This window comes from Candoia aspera, chromosome 1, assembly GCF_035149785.1.
Source record: "Candoia aspera isolate rCanAsp1 chromosome 1, rCanAsp1.hap2, whole genome shotgun sequence".
In the NCBI taxonomy this organism is placed as follows: Eukaryota; Metazoa; Chordata; class Lepidosauria; order Squamata; family Boidae; genus Candoia; species Candoia aspera.
Window position 1 is genome coordinate 285,252,215 of NC_086153.1, and position 17,152 is coordinate 285,269,366.

The 17,152-nt window shown below is 37.0% G+C and overlaps 1 protein-coding gene across 4 annotated transcripts in view; it reads right to left on the reverse strand.

The window, feature by feature from the left end:
• Window positions 1-17,152, reverse strand: part of CDIN1 (CDAN1 interacting nuclease 1) — a 180,934-nt gene that overhangs the window by 132,434 nt on the left and 31,348 nt on the right. For all 4 annotated transcript variants that reach the window (XM_063289994.1, XM_063289997.1, XM_063289995.1 and 1 more), the window contains exons 4-5: window positions 3,632-3,692; window positions 86-158 (exon numbers count right to left, since the gene is read on the reverse strand). In XM_063289994.1, the coding sequence (XP_063146064.1) occupies window positions 86-158; window positions 3,632-3,692 (134 nt within the window). The remainder of the gene's footprint in view (window positions 1-85; window positions 159-3,631; window positions 3,693-17,152) is intronic.

Genomic DNA, 17,152 nt, shown 5'->3' on the forward strand with positions numbered 1-17,152 from the left:
TTATGAGACTTAAAAAGCTGCCTTTTATTCAATTTCCACATTCATTTATATATTAATAAACCTAAATATTTATAAAATTACTTACGTACTGATCCATCTTGTTCTTGCAGAAATCTTTCTAACACAATTCGAGCCATAAGTGATGGGGCAAAATCCACCTTAGAAGAAAGATAAACTGTAACCAACTTTCATTGAAATGTGGTTTTATTTCATCACTTAGATCAATAAAGAGGTGTCAAGGATGCATCCTCCATTATCTCAGTCACCCTTTCAGAAGGGTACATTTATCTGACATGATAGGAATTATACTGTAATCTGATTAATAAATCTTTTTGACCACAACATATAACAATGTTATATATGTTCTTATTTAGATTTTACTTGGTTTGTAATGTTGCAATATATGGACTTGTATTTCAGTTTAAAAAATTCAACGTAATAGTTCATTTTATTGTGTTTATTATATTGTTTGAAATGATCATAGACAAGATTAAATAAAATATTTAACAGGTACACAGTAGAAGTGAGACCTGAAACAAAAGGTTGCACTATGACTTCATTAATTCACAGTTACACTTAGCTGACTCCTTTGGAATACTCTGTTCCATCTGCCCCTGCATGTTTTCAGGATCAAATGAATTAGTCTGTGGTCACTGAGATTTCTCAGTGCTCCTTCTTGGCTGGTCCGTGCTCTCTCTCTCTCTCTCTCTCTCTCTCTCTCTCATTGTGGGGAAAAGGATGGATTGTACTTTCCTTTCTATGTAGGTTGAGCAGCAGAATCTGCTATTAGAATATTATTACAATACTATCTTCCCCAATTTGGTCTTCTCCATCTTTCATGACTACATGATTACATGTTTTACCACAGTGAGAATTCTTAAATAAAATAATGTCTCAAATAACAAAGACAAATCTTCATGTTTTTTTAATACAGCTATTATAAATTTAAAGGTTACTATATTGTATATTGTATTATAATCCACTGAAATGACTGTGATTTCTACAAATTTTGTGCGGAGTTGAAGGCATGAAGAATGTCTACAGCTTATTTGTTTGGAAAATTCTAAGGGAATGTTTAGAAGATGTTTAGAAGATTTTAATTTTTTTTAATTTTTTAAAATAGCAATGATAAAAGTCCAAATATATTGGTAGTAGTAAATCTAGATCAGTCACTTTGTATCTGGATAGTATAATCCAGGTTATGAGAAAAAAATGAATATAGAAAAACAAGAATTTTTCAAATATATTTAAAAAATGAACATCTCTTTAAAGATATCTATTGCTTCATTGTTCAGGCTTTCTCTGAATGCCAGACTTTTAAAGAAAATAATTGCAAAAGATAATATTCAATTTTTTTCCATTTTTTTGTTTTACATATTTTCATACATATTCATATATTTAGGAAAACAAAACCTGTCTTGATTTTTACATGTTGTTTCTAAATATATATGTACTTTGATGCCCTTAAATTCCCCTAATAGAAAGAAAGGCTTTTTACAAAGAACTGCTTATTTCTGGTAGTTCACATCAGAGCTGACACATGAAAAATGGTGAAATTACTGAAGGTAGTCCAGCCAGAATAAGGACTACCTTATTAGTTCAGGTACTTGCATCTTCCTAATTTTCATATTAATCATGAACCCATCTTTCTTTGAAATAGGGCCATCACGCTTTATGTCAGAATGTAACATGTAAGTAATATTCATAGTGTTTCAAACCCACTATTTGTCTGGTGAGAATGACTAATTTTATTTTTAATAAATGATGTACATGAGTTGTTTTAATTAAAAAAAAACTTCTTAAAGTATATAATGGACATAGTTAATATTTTTAAAAGCTTCAACATCTCATTAAAAATATAATGCCCTTTTCTTATTTAGCATGTTATATACTGTAATGCAAATTATATATTTCTCATCAATTTTACAGTAATCACTGATTGACTCATAAAGTATTACTATTATACCACTTGTCAGCAGATGCAAGAATATGTCATTTAAATATTAACTACCACATAAAAATGTCAACTTGATTGTGTGGACATAGTCATCACGTGTTTGTTATTCCCACGTTTCCTTAATGCACTAGAACTGATTACAAAAATATACCTTTCATATATAACTGCATATGCCCATATGCCATTAGTTATTCCAACAGCTTTTTACATTCTAGATTTTATTTATTTCTAAATTTACAATTTAAAAAGCCCTAACTGTATGAATTGCTAAGATGTGCAAACATAGTATCTGAATAAGGGCATGCTTTATGTACCAGAATTATCTGTAAGGAATGATGATTGAATGAGGGGGGAAATGCAAGCAAGACTATACACACTATATATGCCTGTACCTAGAAGGTGCATATCTAGGATAATCTCTGTGTATTGCATTCTATTTACTAAAGATCCATTCTTTAACAATATTCCTTTGTTTACAATAGAGAATTGTATAAGCTATAGGATGTCAGAAGCTACAAGAATCATCCTTTTGGCACCAGTACAAAACAATCTATTTCGTTTGTTAGCCCTATTATTACAATACATATACACTCTAAAGACCATTAAAACCATCCAGTATCCAGTAGATAATTACTCATTTGCAGACCAGAGCAGTGTAAATCAGACAGAAGCTTAGAGAAAAATCATACTTCCTCATGTAATGTGGAAGGCTTGCTGTCCAGTTCCTTTTACTTTTTTGGTTTTGCTTTACTACAGTTTTTAGCACTTAGAAGAACTAAATCCAGTGCATTTATTAGAATCTTCCAAGACTTGCATTAGAATATTAAAATCAAATCAAATGATATGATACTGTTACTCTATATAAAGATATTAGAACTTTAAAAAGATGGGACTTCTCTTGGGGAAGCCATACTGGAAGTTTATAAACTTTCTGTGCTTGCAGTAGCAGAGAGTCTTCTCCAATATGTTAAAGCAGTTTCTATCCTGGTTGGTTCAAGCAAATATTGCTTTGGCCCAGTGAGCCCACTGGTGACCTGGTTAATATCTCAGGAAGCCATGTTGCACTTAAACTAAGCTTCTATCTTTTACTATCCATCTCCACTGACACAAACATTTCATCATCAAAATGCAGGACTTTTCTTCTATTAAATATGGATGACAATAACATAAACAGTTAAAAGTCACATTGCACTTCTCTGAACTCTGATCTCCATGAGGAACAGTTTCATTAATATAAAACCCATTTTTTCCTGTTAAATCCTATATTAAAAAGGTTTGAAAAGCATTGAATATAAAGGAAATTTGCTTTATTGTAAAATCATACATTATGGATATCTTTATAAAAACAAAACAAATAAAAATTCAGTTTCTTAGAGATTCAGATGTTCAAGTAGCTGAAAGTAAACCATACATGTAAAATAACCTCTTGTTTTTCTAGGCTTCTCAAAATAAATATATATTTGAATAATAGGAAATTATACACATATGTTCTAAAGGTAAAGTACTGATTACCTTAACTGATTAATTAATATATCTGTTTTTACTCTTAATACAAACATATTAACATTTTAAGTATATGATGTGCCCTAAAACTACATGTATTTCAAGAATACTTCTTACAAATCTCTACAGATAAGAATCTTACGTTTACAGAAAAAGATTTTTAAAAATTACCTCATTGGCCAGTTCCAGTAATACAGGAGAAGCTGCACTTTTTATCACTCCTTTCAGGTATCTGGCAAGACAAAAATAAAAGGCTACTGCAGATTCAGCGAAAAGGCCAGCACTGAAGTCTTACTATCTCTCTTTCTCTGTCTCCCTCTCCCCAACTCTGTCTCTTCCACCTTCACTAGGACAAGAAATAAATTGAATAAAGATTATATAGGTAGCTTAAGATATAAATATTTGGAAAACTGCCCTTAATCTCCAAACTCTACCATTGCTTCTTCCTCATAAGCAATCAGAAGCACTATTATTACTAAAATTCTGAAAGAAAGAAAGGAATATTGCACTGACACACCAGAACACAGAACTATTGTTTTTAGGTTTCCGATGTTGTGCTCAATATTTGGCAATGACAGAGATGGTGAGTGAAAGACAATTAGCCTGAAAACCCTTTGATTATTCCATACCTCCCCAAATCAGCAGACTGAACATTTCAGTTTGTCTGCACTACTAGCTCAGTGAACATCAGTTCAGAGATTAATAAGATTTAGTATACATATGAAGCAAGAGCCTTCCTGAATTATATCCTTCAGAAACAAAAGTGATAGAGAGAAGCCCATAGATACTGGATAGCTGAAAATATTTGTATCATTATTAAAGAAGTTTTAAGAAAATGGCAACAGCTTCACTCCCTAGTTCTGCATTTCCATTTGCAGAACTAGAAGAATGACATAAACAGAGGTAGAGGTTTGAGCAGTGAAGAGCAGTGGGTTATACACTAATCTATTTTGTGGGAGAATAAGGAGATGATAGCTTATAGACATTATGATCAAGATCATCTATAAGGTTATGTGGATTTATGGACATGAAATACTATCTTGAAAAAGCATACACAACCCAATCCTGCTGGATATTTACACCACAGAGTAGAATCAGAAGGAACAGCTGCGATTTGACTTGGGAGGGAGGAAGCTCTTTATGAGACCAACAGGAGAAAACCACATCCAGCATTATTTCAGGGTGGGGGGGATGGGACAAAACAACATTACATCAAGGTATCAGCAGTCTAAGAAGAAAAACAAGTCATCTGACAACCAATTCCCACAATAATTCCCCCATATCAAATCTGGAATTGCTAAGAGATACATCCTCTTCAAAGGTCAGAGCTGACATTTGGAATTAGATTTCTGTAGACCAGAAAACTTAGTTTTTAATTTTTTTAATCAAAATGGGAGAGATATTTACAAACACCACTATATGATGGAGATGCCAACATTTTGGGGAGTATTTAAAACATAACTGCTTTCTCAACAAGGGAACATCAGTACACTGGTCTCACTCTACTATTATGCCTCGTAATCACACCTCCTCTTTTCCCTGACAGTTTCTTCTGATCTTTCTATCGTATAAATCTTAACCCTTAAATGTTCAACATACTTTTCATGGCATAAATGGAAGGGCATCAGGTGACAACAATCATACGAATTCTGCAGATTAAAAGCCAGCCAAAGTTTAAGTAAAAAAGGAACTTGATGCTCAGTTGTCCACTGGAATCAGGAGTCAGACTATTCAAGAAATTATCTGAATCCTATCTGTGTACTTTCAATGAGACCAAATTCTAGTGTTTTATCAGTCACTCATTTCAGAGAATTGGAAGGGATCTTAAAGGTCATCTAATCCAATACCTTATTCCATGTGGGGTTGACCAGAGGACCTCTAACAGATAACTAACCAGCTTCTGTTTTAAGATTTCTCCAGGGAAGGAGAAGTTGCCATTTTATGTGGCAGCTTGTTCCAGGCCCAGAGTTTGTACTAACAGGAACATTATCCTGCCATACATTCTGCATTCTGGGGTAATACTCTTCCTCCTCCTCTCCTAAGTGACAAACTTTCAGTTATTTGAAAACTGCCATCATATCTCTTCTCGGTTGTCTCTTCTATAGGATAACCTCCCTCTATCTTGTTAACCCTCTTCTGAACTCACTCCAATCTGTCACTGTCCTTTTTGATATTTGATGCCCAGAAATAGACCCCAAAGAGGTGTCTACCTATCTTTTTGTGGTTCTGCAGAAAATGTCTCACTATGTTGCTGGATTGCAGGAACCCAACTGGGATTCTATCTTTTTAAATCTCCACTAGCTCTCTTTGAAAAGATATAGTTTGCACTCAGCAGTTCTGCTTTGATGTTTATAACTTAGCTTAGACCCCTGGCAAATTTGGTGGTGCTTCAAAAGGTGTCTTTACTGGAGATTCAACTATTTCATGATTTAATTTTATTACATATTTTGGAATATGCTATTCCAAATTTACCAAATACCTGTTGAATAGAGCTGGACAACTCAAAGTCTAGCTGAATCCCATCAAGCAGTGCTTTGTCAGAGAAGCATAGCACAATTAGGGCAATATTATTTTTATATTATTTTTAAAAGTCCTGTAAAATAATGTCAAAGAATGATTGAATAATCTAAACAAATAATTTATTAAATAGATTTTCAAAGGCAGAGAAATATTTGTTGTTTATTCATTCCGTCGTTTCCGACTCTTCGTGACTTCATGGACCAGCCCATGCCAGAGCTTCCTGTCGGTCGTCAACACCCCCAGCTCCCCCAGGGATGGGTCCATCACCTCTAGAATATCATCCATCCATCTTGCCCTTGGTCGGCCCCTCTTCCTTTTGCCTTCCACTCTCCCTAGCATCAGCACCTTCTCCAGGGTGTCCTGTCTTCTCATTATGTGGCCAGAGTATTTCAGTTTTGCCTTTAATATCATTCCCTCAAGTGAGCAGTCTGGCTTTATTTCCTGGAGGATGGACTGGTTTGATCTTCTTGCAGTCCAAGGCACTCTCAGAATTTTCCTCCAACACCACAGTTCAGAAGCATCAATCTTCCTTCGTTCAGCCTTCCTTATGGTCCAGCTCTCGCAGCGATATGTTACTAATGGGAATACCATTGCTTTAACTATGCAGACCTTTGTTGTCAGTGTGATGTCTCTGCTCTTGACTATTTTATTGTGATTTGTCATTGCTCTTCTCCCAAGGATTAAGCGTCTTCTGATTTCCTGACTGCAGTCAGCATCTGCAGTAATCTTCGCACCTAGAAATACAAAGTCTTTCACTGCTTCTACATTTTCTCGCTCTATTTGCCAGTTATCAATCAAGCTGGTTGCCATAATCTTGGTTTTTTTGAGGTTTAACTGCAAGCCAGCTTTTGCACTTTCTTCTTTCACCTTCATCATAAGGCTCCTCAGTTCCTCTTCGCTTTCAGCCATCAAAGTGGTATCATCTGCATATCTGAGACTGTTAATGCTTCTTCCAGCGATTTTAACTCCAGCCTTGGATTCCTCAAGCCCAGCATGTTGCATGATGTGTTCTGCATACAAGTTGAATAGGTAGGGTGAGAGTATATAGCCCTGCCATACTCCTTTCCCAATCTTAAACCAGTCCGTTGTTCCGTGGTCTGTTCTTACTGTTGCTACTTGGTCGTTATACAGATTCTTCAGGAGGCATACAAGATGACTTGGTATCCCCATACCACTAAGAACTTGCCACAATTTGTTATGATCCACACAGTCAAAGGCTTTAGAATAATCAATCAAACAGAAATAGATGTTTTTCTGAAACTCCCTGGCTTTTTCCATTATCCAGTGGATATTGGCAATTTGGTCCCTAGTTCCTCTGCCTTTTCTAAACCCAGCTTGTGCATCTGGCAATTCTCGCTCCATGAATTGCTGAAGTCTCCCTTGCAGGATCTTGAGCATTACCTTCCTGGCATGTGAAATGAGTGCCACTGTTCAATAGTTTGAACATTCTTTAGTGTTTCCCTTTTTTGGTATGGGGATATAAGTTGATTTTTTCCAGTCTGATGGCCATTCTTGTGTTTTCCAAATTAGCTGGCATATAGCATGCATTACCTTGACAGCATCATCTTGCAAGATTTTGAACAGTTCAGCTGGGATGCCATCGTCTCCTGCTGCCTTGTTATTAATGCTTCTTAAGGCCCATTCAACCTCACTCTTCAGGATGTCTGGCTCTAGCTCACTGACCACACTGTCAAAGCTATCCCCGATACTGTTATCCTTCCTATACAGGTCTTCCGTATATTCTTGCCACCTTTTCTTGATCTCTTCTTCTTCTGTTAGGTCCTTGCCATCTTTGTTTTTGATCATACCCATTTTGGCCTGGAATTTACCTTCTATGTTTCTAATTTTCTGGAAGAGGTCTCTTGTCCTTCCTATTCTATTGTCTTCTTCCACTTCCACACATTGCTTGTTTAAAAATAATTCCTTATCTCTTCTGGCTAACCTCTGGAATTTTGCATTTAATTGGGCATATCTCCCCCTATCACTGTTGCCTTTTGCTTTCCTTCTTTCTTGGGCTACTTCTAGTGTCTCAGCAGACAGCCATTTTGCCTTCTTGGTTTTCTCTTTCTTTGGGATGTATTTTGTTGCCGCCTCCTGAACAATGCTGCCAACTTCTGTCCAGAGTTTTTCCGGGACCCTATCTACTAAGTCCAGTCCCTTAAATCTATTCTTCACCTCCACTGCATATTCCTTAGGAATATTAGTGAGCTCATATCTAGCTGATCTGTGGGTCTTCCCTAATCTCTTTAGTCTGATCCTAAATTGTGCAAGAAGAAGTTCATGATCTGAACTACAGTCAGCTCCAGGTCTTGTTTTTACCAACTGTATAGATGTCCGCCACCTTTGGCTGCAAAGGATGTAGTCAATCTGATTTCGGTGTTGTCCATCTGGGGAAGTCCATGTATAAAGCTGTCTCTTAGGTTGCTGGAAGAGAGTGTTTGTTATGCAGAGTGAGTTGTCTTGGCAAAATTCTGTCAGCCTATGTCCTGCTTCGTTTTGTTCACCCAGGCCATGCTTACCTGTAATTCCAGGTGTCATTTGACTGCCCACCTTAGCATTCCAGTCTCCTGTAATGAAAATAACATCTCTTTTAGGCGTGTTGTCCAGTAGGTGCTGCAGATCCTCATAGAACTGCTCTACTTCAGCTTCTTCAGCATTTGTGGTTGGGGCGTATATTTGGATCACTGTGATGTTAGATGGCTTGCCTTGAATTCAAATTGAGATCATTATATCGTTTTTTGGATTGTTTCCAAGCACTGCTTTAGCCACTTTACGATTAATTATGAAAGCTACTCCATGTCTTCTGTGGTCCTCTTGTCCACAGTAGTAGATCTGGTGGTCATTTGATGTGAAGTGGCCCATTCCAGTCCATTTCAGTTCACTGACACCCAAAATGTCTAGCTTTAATCTTGACATCTCACCAATAACCACATCCAATTTGCCCTGGCTCGTAGATCTTACATTCCAGGTTCCAATGGTGTGTTGATCCTTAGAACATCGGATTCGCCATTCACCACCAGCACTGTCGGCTGCTAGCTGTCCTTTCGGCTTTGAGCTAGCTGCGTCATCACGTCTGGGGCTAGTTGAACTCATCCTCTGTTCCTCCCCAGTAGCATTTTGACCATCTTCCGACCTGGGAGTGTCATCTTCCAATGGTATACCGACATATCTCTGGTTGTACTGATCCATTTAGTTTTCACGGCAAGAATACTGGGGTGGGTTGCCATTACCTTCCCCAGGGATTGCATTTAGTCTGACCTCTCTATCATGACCTTCCCGTCCTGGGTGGCCTTTCACGGTTTAGCTCATGGCATCATTGAAGTGCTCAAGCTCCAGCACCACAGCAAGGTAACGATCCTTTGCTGAAGCAGAGAAATATAGATTTTTGTAATTAGTATAAATGAGTTAAGGACCTTTGACTGGCATATCATCCCTTTCATCTCAAGAATCCAGTGGATATTAGCTTGAAAATAGAATTGTTGCAATGTACTGTTTCCCTGCTAGAAATATTTATATCATATCAAAAGTCAAAGTTTACATCTTCCAGTTGCTACATTTTTGACAAAATTAGTTCTCCAATAACCTTTCTTACTGAGACCTTCCCATGAGTAACTTCTGATATAATGGAATAATAATAATATATAATTATCATATGATGGACATATTCAATTGTATAAACTATGCTTCTGTGGAATTCAAAACAGTTAGTGCAGAGTGCCAGAACTTTTCCTATATTTTTAAAGTATCACTAGCATTGCTATTATATATTATAATATATTATTATATTATTATTATATTAACTAGAGAGCCAGTTTGGTGTAGTGGTTAAGGCATCAGACTAGAAACCAGGGGACTGTGCGTTCTAGTCCCGCCTTAGGGACAAAGCCAACTGGGTGACCTTGTGCCAGTCACTTTCTCTTAGCCCTAGGAAGAAGGCAATGGCAAACCACTTCTGAAAAACCTTGCCATGAAAACTGCAGGGACTTGTCCAGGCAGTCTCTGAGAATTGGACATGATTGAACGGATTAAAATAAAAGCATTGTTTAGTGATAAAACATATAGGTCTATGAAAAAAGTATTAATCTCTTTTGTATTTTCGGAATGTTTGAATATCTTTGCCACTGAATCTTATCAGAGGTTCAGGTGGGTTCTACTAATATATAAATATATATAAAGTCTGCCTGAACTCCTGGTGCTTCTTTCATTTATTTCATAAACAATGTAATCTGAAGTACGATGTACCAGTGTGAAAAAGTAATTGCCCTTCTAGATCCAGTAACTAGTTGCACCACCTTTAGCTGTAATAACTGAAACCAAACTATTTGTGCAATTGGTGATCAGTCTCTCACACTGCATCAGTTTTGGCCCATTCTTCCATGGCAAACTGCTCCAATACAGTAACATTTGAGTGTTTTCTAGCACAAACTGCTAATGTCAGATCCTGTCATAAATTTTTAAGGGATTTAGCTCTGGATTTTGACCTGGCTATGCTCTGGATGGATGACCATTCTCTTGTAGACTTGCTTCTACTTTTGGAATCTTTTTCGCTACATGTCCCACCTATGTTTCAGCTTCAGATGACTGAGATGGCCCAAACGTATTTTCTGATACAGAACAGACTTCATCCTTTGTTCAGTGATGGCTAGTTGAGGCAGCAAAGTTGAGGCAGCAGAGCATTTCCAAAGCACGATAGCACCAGTTCCATCACTGATAACAGTGTAAATGGAATAAAGTATTTGTTTTTTTTTGTTAGATATGATGACATTCATATAGTCCAAAAAGTTTTACTTTTGATTCATCTGCCTGTGAAGTCTGGAGGGGAATCAAGTGCCTTTTTGGTACACTTGAGATGAACATCAATGTACTGAGCAATGGGTTTGGCCTTGATAATTTATCATATGAATCCTATTTTTACCCAATGTTTTACTAATGATGGAGTCATGAACACTGATTCAGCCAAGACAAAAGAAGCCAAATATCCCTGGGTGTTTTTCTGGGTTCTTTGTGACTCAACAATTTCTTTTGAATGGGGCACGACGTGCCTCTAGAATATGTTAGATGAGAACTTCACTGTGGTAAGTGGAGCCAACGTGTATGAGATTTATATAGGGCAGGGTTGGTGCAAATCAGTTCTTATTTGTTTAATGTAGTATTCACATGGCATTCACGTGGGACCTTCACTTATATCTTTAACTGAACTGATTGAATTATGGAACAATTATTTTTTTCTATACTAGCACATGGCTGAAACTAGCACCAAAGTTGATGCTATTTATTCATTCAGATTCTCCTCAGCTGGACCTACTCAGAGCTCTAACAACATTCAGTGGCAAAGATATGAAAACATTCAAAAAATCTGAAAGGGGCAGAAAACTGTAGGTAAGTAACCTGGGTTCCAAACTCCTGTGGAAATACAAGTAGTACTGCGTATGATGTAACTACAGCAGATGCTTTGACACATGGTAGATCAAGTACCAGCTAAGAGGGAAAATATTTGTAGCCAAGCAATGAAAAAATAAGGAGAAATACAGCAACAATCTGCATAAAATATGTATACATTATTAAAAATATTCCTGCATTCTATACTCATTCCAAAGAATTCTGAAGCAAATCTATATACTCATAAAGCTTAATTGCTCAGAATGAACTCAAGGCACTTGGGCTTTGCAATAAATTAGGAGTTAATTTACGTATGTTATGCCTGAATAAAAAATAGGAACATATATAGAGAGGTGTATTCTGGTCTCAAATCCAACATCTTTGCACATTCTGGACACATCCATCCTATGCTGATTGGATAGGACTGCAGGATATTTTAACTCATGTTGGTTTGAATGCACCTCTTCATGACTGAGATCTGTAATCAGGTAAGGTTTCCAGTCATGAAGAGGTTTGTACTAAAGCGAATAGAAGTCTCCCATAGGTCAACACGGGGATACCAGGACAACTGGATATCTCACTGTCTTAGTAGAGCTAATAATGGTCCAGAAATTGGGCCATTATTAAGACATCTGCAGAAGCATCCTAGGCTTATGAAGGACTCAGCATTACAGCAGAAAACTTTCTCAATCATCTATATACATAAAATGTCCCTTTCAATAATTATGCACTTTCATTAGTGCAGTTGACTATGGTTCAAGTTTTTACTGTACTTATTAATTTAGTATTAAGAACTATTTTCCTTCTGGAGTTCAGGATGGCATACACAAGGCCTATTAACCTCAGAAGCATTACAGCAAACATTACTGCAAGTATCAACTATCACAAATATATTTGTGAATGGTTAGAAATAGATACATATTTCTTTACATTTCAATGCATGAACTAAAGAGTTCTAGTCCTGCCTTAGGCATGAAAGCTGGCTGGGTGATTTTGGGCCAGTCACTCTCTCTCAGTCCAACTCACCACACAGGGTTGTTGTTGTGGGGAAAATAGGAGGAGGAAGGAGTATTTAGGTATGTTCCCTGCCTTGAGTTATTTATAAAAATAATAAAGGTGGGATAAAAATTCTAAAAAAAATAATAATAATGCTGACCATCAGATTAGATTATTCTTAATATTTACTGAGCTTTGACATTTCAAATAATCACAAATATAATTGGGAATTGTCAATACTCACATGTGAATGTTCATTTTTACTAAATTTTATTATATTAACCATCAGCCCTAGCTAAATTGGCCAAATGTCAGAAATAATGGGAGTTCTGTCCCAGAACATCTGGAGGGCAATCTGTTACCTATCTTTATTTTTTAAAGAAATGAACACTACAAATTTCACTTCTGAAGGAGTATACTTTATTGTCTAAATTGTACTATCTATACTGGAATTGGCTTAGTTTTATGAGTCTAGTTTCTTTTATGCAGTTGGGCAGAGCCTATGAGAAATTAAAAAGTGGGAAGATGAAATGGGCAAAATGGTAAAAAGCAGGGTATGATGAAAACCATACATTCAAATCTTTTGAAGGAATGATATACAGGTACTCCTTGTTTAGTGACTGCCTCAGATAGAGATCTTTCACAGTTACAACAGTGATGAAAAACTTTGTAACCAATGCCCTCATTTATGACCTTAGCAGGTCTGTAAAGCAAAGGAAAGCTGAAGTAGGATTATAAGCACAGTTGCAGTTTCAGTTAGCAGCTGCTTTGTTTAATGATCAAGGTGCCAGTCTCAATTGTGGTCACTAAATGAGGACTATCTGTATGTGCTCCCCTGCCAACTAGGGGTGGAAAAAGAGAGACAGAGAGGCAGAAAAGAGGAAATAGGAAGTAACACATTGCTTTGGCTTTGGAAGTGCCAACCAACAGTATGCTGCACCTGGTACATTAATCCCCAGGGACTGAAGCCCTCAACAGAAAAAAACATTCCCCATGCCTGGCCTATTTTGATTAGCCCTTGGCTTGTCAGTAACAGTAAATTACTGCTTCAACCACAAAGTCGTTGGTTATGCTGAATTGGTGGCCATATGAAAACAAAACAGTGTTCACAGATTTACAGACAGTTAAGAAAACCATTGCCAACATGTACTGATAATTGTCATGGGAATTAAAGGAAAAACAAACTTCCAGTGCAGCCTACAAAACTGTTGGCCAAAGTTAACTGAGCTATCCATGCTCAGGCTGGTGATACCTGTCCCCTGCTTTCTGGCAAGCAAATACTGAGGGAGTAGGCTTAGCAGAAAATCAGGAAGCTGTAACAGCCAATCATGCATTCCTCAGTGTTTTCTAACAGCAGCTACAACAAGGTAAAGAAGAAAGGCTTCTTGTTATTTTTAAAAAAGAGGAGGGGAAGTTGGATAAAAGTTCTTGCTCTTTTTAGCACCTTCTAATTATTTGTATTATAATAATAGAAAGCACAGACAATTATTTGTCATTCTGTAAGCTTTTTTCAAGTGAAAAATAGAACAGAAACGGAAAATAAAATAAAATTCAAACACCTAGAGAAACGTATAGCTGCAGCACTAACTGAATGTAGTGTTCATTCCTTCATGGTAGACTTATAAGCTAGATGTATGCTTAGATATTTCTGGATCTCTCTCTCTTTTTTTTAAGTACTTTGTACAACTCTAAAAATGAGTTTGACTGAAAACATTAGGGAAATCTTTTAAGTCAAAGGGGTGGTTATCAATTAATTATTACAGTGTTTACAATAGCTTTATTATATTCACAAGGGAACCAAAATATCTCCATGGCTATGAACTTACTGACCTGTAATTCTCACTTCATGCAATCTATTCAAACCCTGATTGCTCACAGTGCAGGTTTGTGACACTAAGCATCCTGCCTTTGGAATTTACATAATTAATTAAAGGGTGAAGAGTTTATTGTTTCTCTCCTAAAATTCTAGCTTTTGGAGACAACTAAACACCATGTAACTGATAAAGAAATGAAGATCGGCCCACATTAAGAATTTGGAAAAAGAATTGTACCTATATTTACACAGACTACTGACAGATATTTGAGTTTATCACACTGGAGAACAATTTATATTTTATATACATGTTAGCATAATTAAAACATGGATATATTTTTCCTAATTTCAGTAAGATTATTATATACATCTTGCAATCTCCTTCTTTAGGGAAGAAGATATCTGTGGCATTTTTAGTAACTCCTTGGCCTTGACTCTGAGCTTGGAAGAAAAGCCAGAACAGAAAGGGTCAGACTTGGGTAGTGTTTGATGGCAGACCACAGAGAATTTCAGAGGGGCAAACTAGATTCGGAAGTTGAAAAAATATCCTGGAAGAAGCCTATGGCAAACCACTTCTGAAATGCTGCCAAGAAAAGTGCATGGACTCAAAGTCATCTTTACTTTCTTATATTTAATAAAAGATATACTTTAATAGACACTTACAGAACAATGATCTGCATATTAAACTGGCAGTTAATATGTGCACAGGACCATTGCATAAATATCTTGCAAAGAACTCATGATAAACCTGAGGTACAAACTACAAGAAATAACAATGTTTAATATTATTGCAAGATGGTAATTTATAGATACCAGGTCACTGAACAATGATGTAGTACACATATTAATTTTTTAATAATGTCAATGAGAAGAATTATAATTGGAAAACCACAGTTTGCCTTAAGCACATTTCTTTTGAGGCATATCCTTCTTCTTAGGGTTTCTCTGTTTGGAAGTCGACAAGCAGGCTTTGCCAGTGTCTCCTAAATTAAGCCATAATTCAATTTACATTATGTATTTTATCCAAGTTAAAAATCCTACATAAATTATACCTTGAATACCTTGAATACTGAATATGAGTTCAGAATCCACAGTAAAAAAAAGGAGGATAATCTATAGTTAACAAGCAATAATTGCAAGCAAGTGCAAGTCTGAAAATCTCATATTAGAAATAGACTCCATCAAACCTTTGAATTCTCATTATATTATTGTTATGGTAGAAAAGACAAAAATCTCACTCTAAGCAATGATGTAAGGACTTCAGGGAGTGCCCCTCCTAGTATATACCTGCTGGAATGCTATACCTGCTTTGGGACTCCTCGTCATTGTCCTTGGCTGAGAGAACCATTATGTGGGATGCAATAGGTGGGTCTTCTTTGTTGTGGCCTCCTGACTCTGGGATGCCCTTCCTGTGGAGGTTAGGCTTGTGTCAAAGCAACCTGTCTTTTGGAGCCAGATGAAGGCTTGCTGTTTTATTCTTACCTTTGGAACTTATGTTGGTAGTTCTTTGTTTTTGCAAGGACCAAGCCATTAAGGTTACTATGGTAACAAATCACTCTGGCAGGGTGAACAGGTCAAACTTAAGTATCCTTAGTTTTGGGTGTGAAAAGGCATGACCATATAAGGTAAAGCTCCTGATTTGCCTGGAGGGCAGATTGCCTGGGCTTGTTTTTTTCGGTTTCCTTTCTATCTGCCCTCTTCCCAGTCCTACTCTCAGCTCTGCGTGTGAATGCATGAGCTTGTAAATATGTTTTTGTGCTTTCTGCAAATACATTTATTTTTATAGAAATACCTGGTGTGTGATTTTTCTGATCTCTCAGGCCAAACCCTTTCCAGCACTCTGCCACAACTTAGTATCTAAAACCTGACTATACCTTTCTATCAGCATATAGATCAGCATTTCATTATTTTTATAAATGAAGTAATTACTCATTTTAATTCATTGTTTTCTTTTTTGTCTTGTTTGTATGGATTGTGACTTGCTACAAGATACTCTGAATCGTGGGCACATTATCAACATTATAAATGCTTTTTAACATTTTTATAAATCACTTAGATGAGGGAACAGAAGGGATGCTCATCAAATTTGAGGACGACACAGAGATGGGGCGATTGCTAACACCTTAGAAAGATTTAAAAGGATCTTGATAAACTTGAACTTTGGGCCCTTTCCATCAAAATACTGTTCCATGGTGAGAAAAGTAATGTTCTGCCTTAGGTAGGGGAGAAAAATAGATGCACAGGTAACAAGTCAGGTGATTCCTGGCTCAGAAGTAGTACTTGTGAGAAGAATCTGAATGTACTGGTAGACCACAGATTAAGCATGAAAAGCAGCATGCTGCAGCTGCCAAAGAGCCAATGCTATCTTGGGCTGCATCAACTGAGATATAATGTCAAGATCATGGGAAGTGGTAGTTCTGCTCTATGCTGCACTGGGCAGACCACACTTAGAATACTGTGTGAAGAATTGTCACAGAGAAGAGATTCTAGATTTATTCTCCACAGTGCCTTGAGAGCAGCACAAAAGCCAAAGGTGGAAGCTTCAAAGAGAGAGATCCACACCTGAAATAAGGAGGAATTTCCTGATAGTAAGAGCTATTAATCAGTGGAACATCCTGCTCCTTGGAGTTGTAGGCACTTTATCACTGGAGATGTCATGAGTAAGGATGGCGAGCAGGGGGCTCCCATCCAGGCTGTAAAGCGCATGCGTAGCACTGAGGAATTAGGTAGCTATTCCAAGAGACACAGATCGGGCCCGCCTTAACCTTTGGGGTTTATATGGCTGGGTTTTTCCCACGCTTCTTCAGTTTGTTAGGATTTCTGTTATGTAGCAGTAATAAAACACTAGAGACCTGTTCCTTGTCTCAGCGTGGCTCCTGGCTGTTAGGACAGGAGGTTTCCAAACAAAGTTTAGACAAGCATTTGTCTGGGATGGTCTGAGGGTTCCTGCTCTGGGCAGAGGCTTAGACTTGAAAGCTACCAAG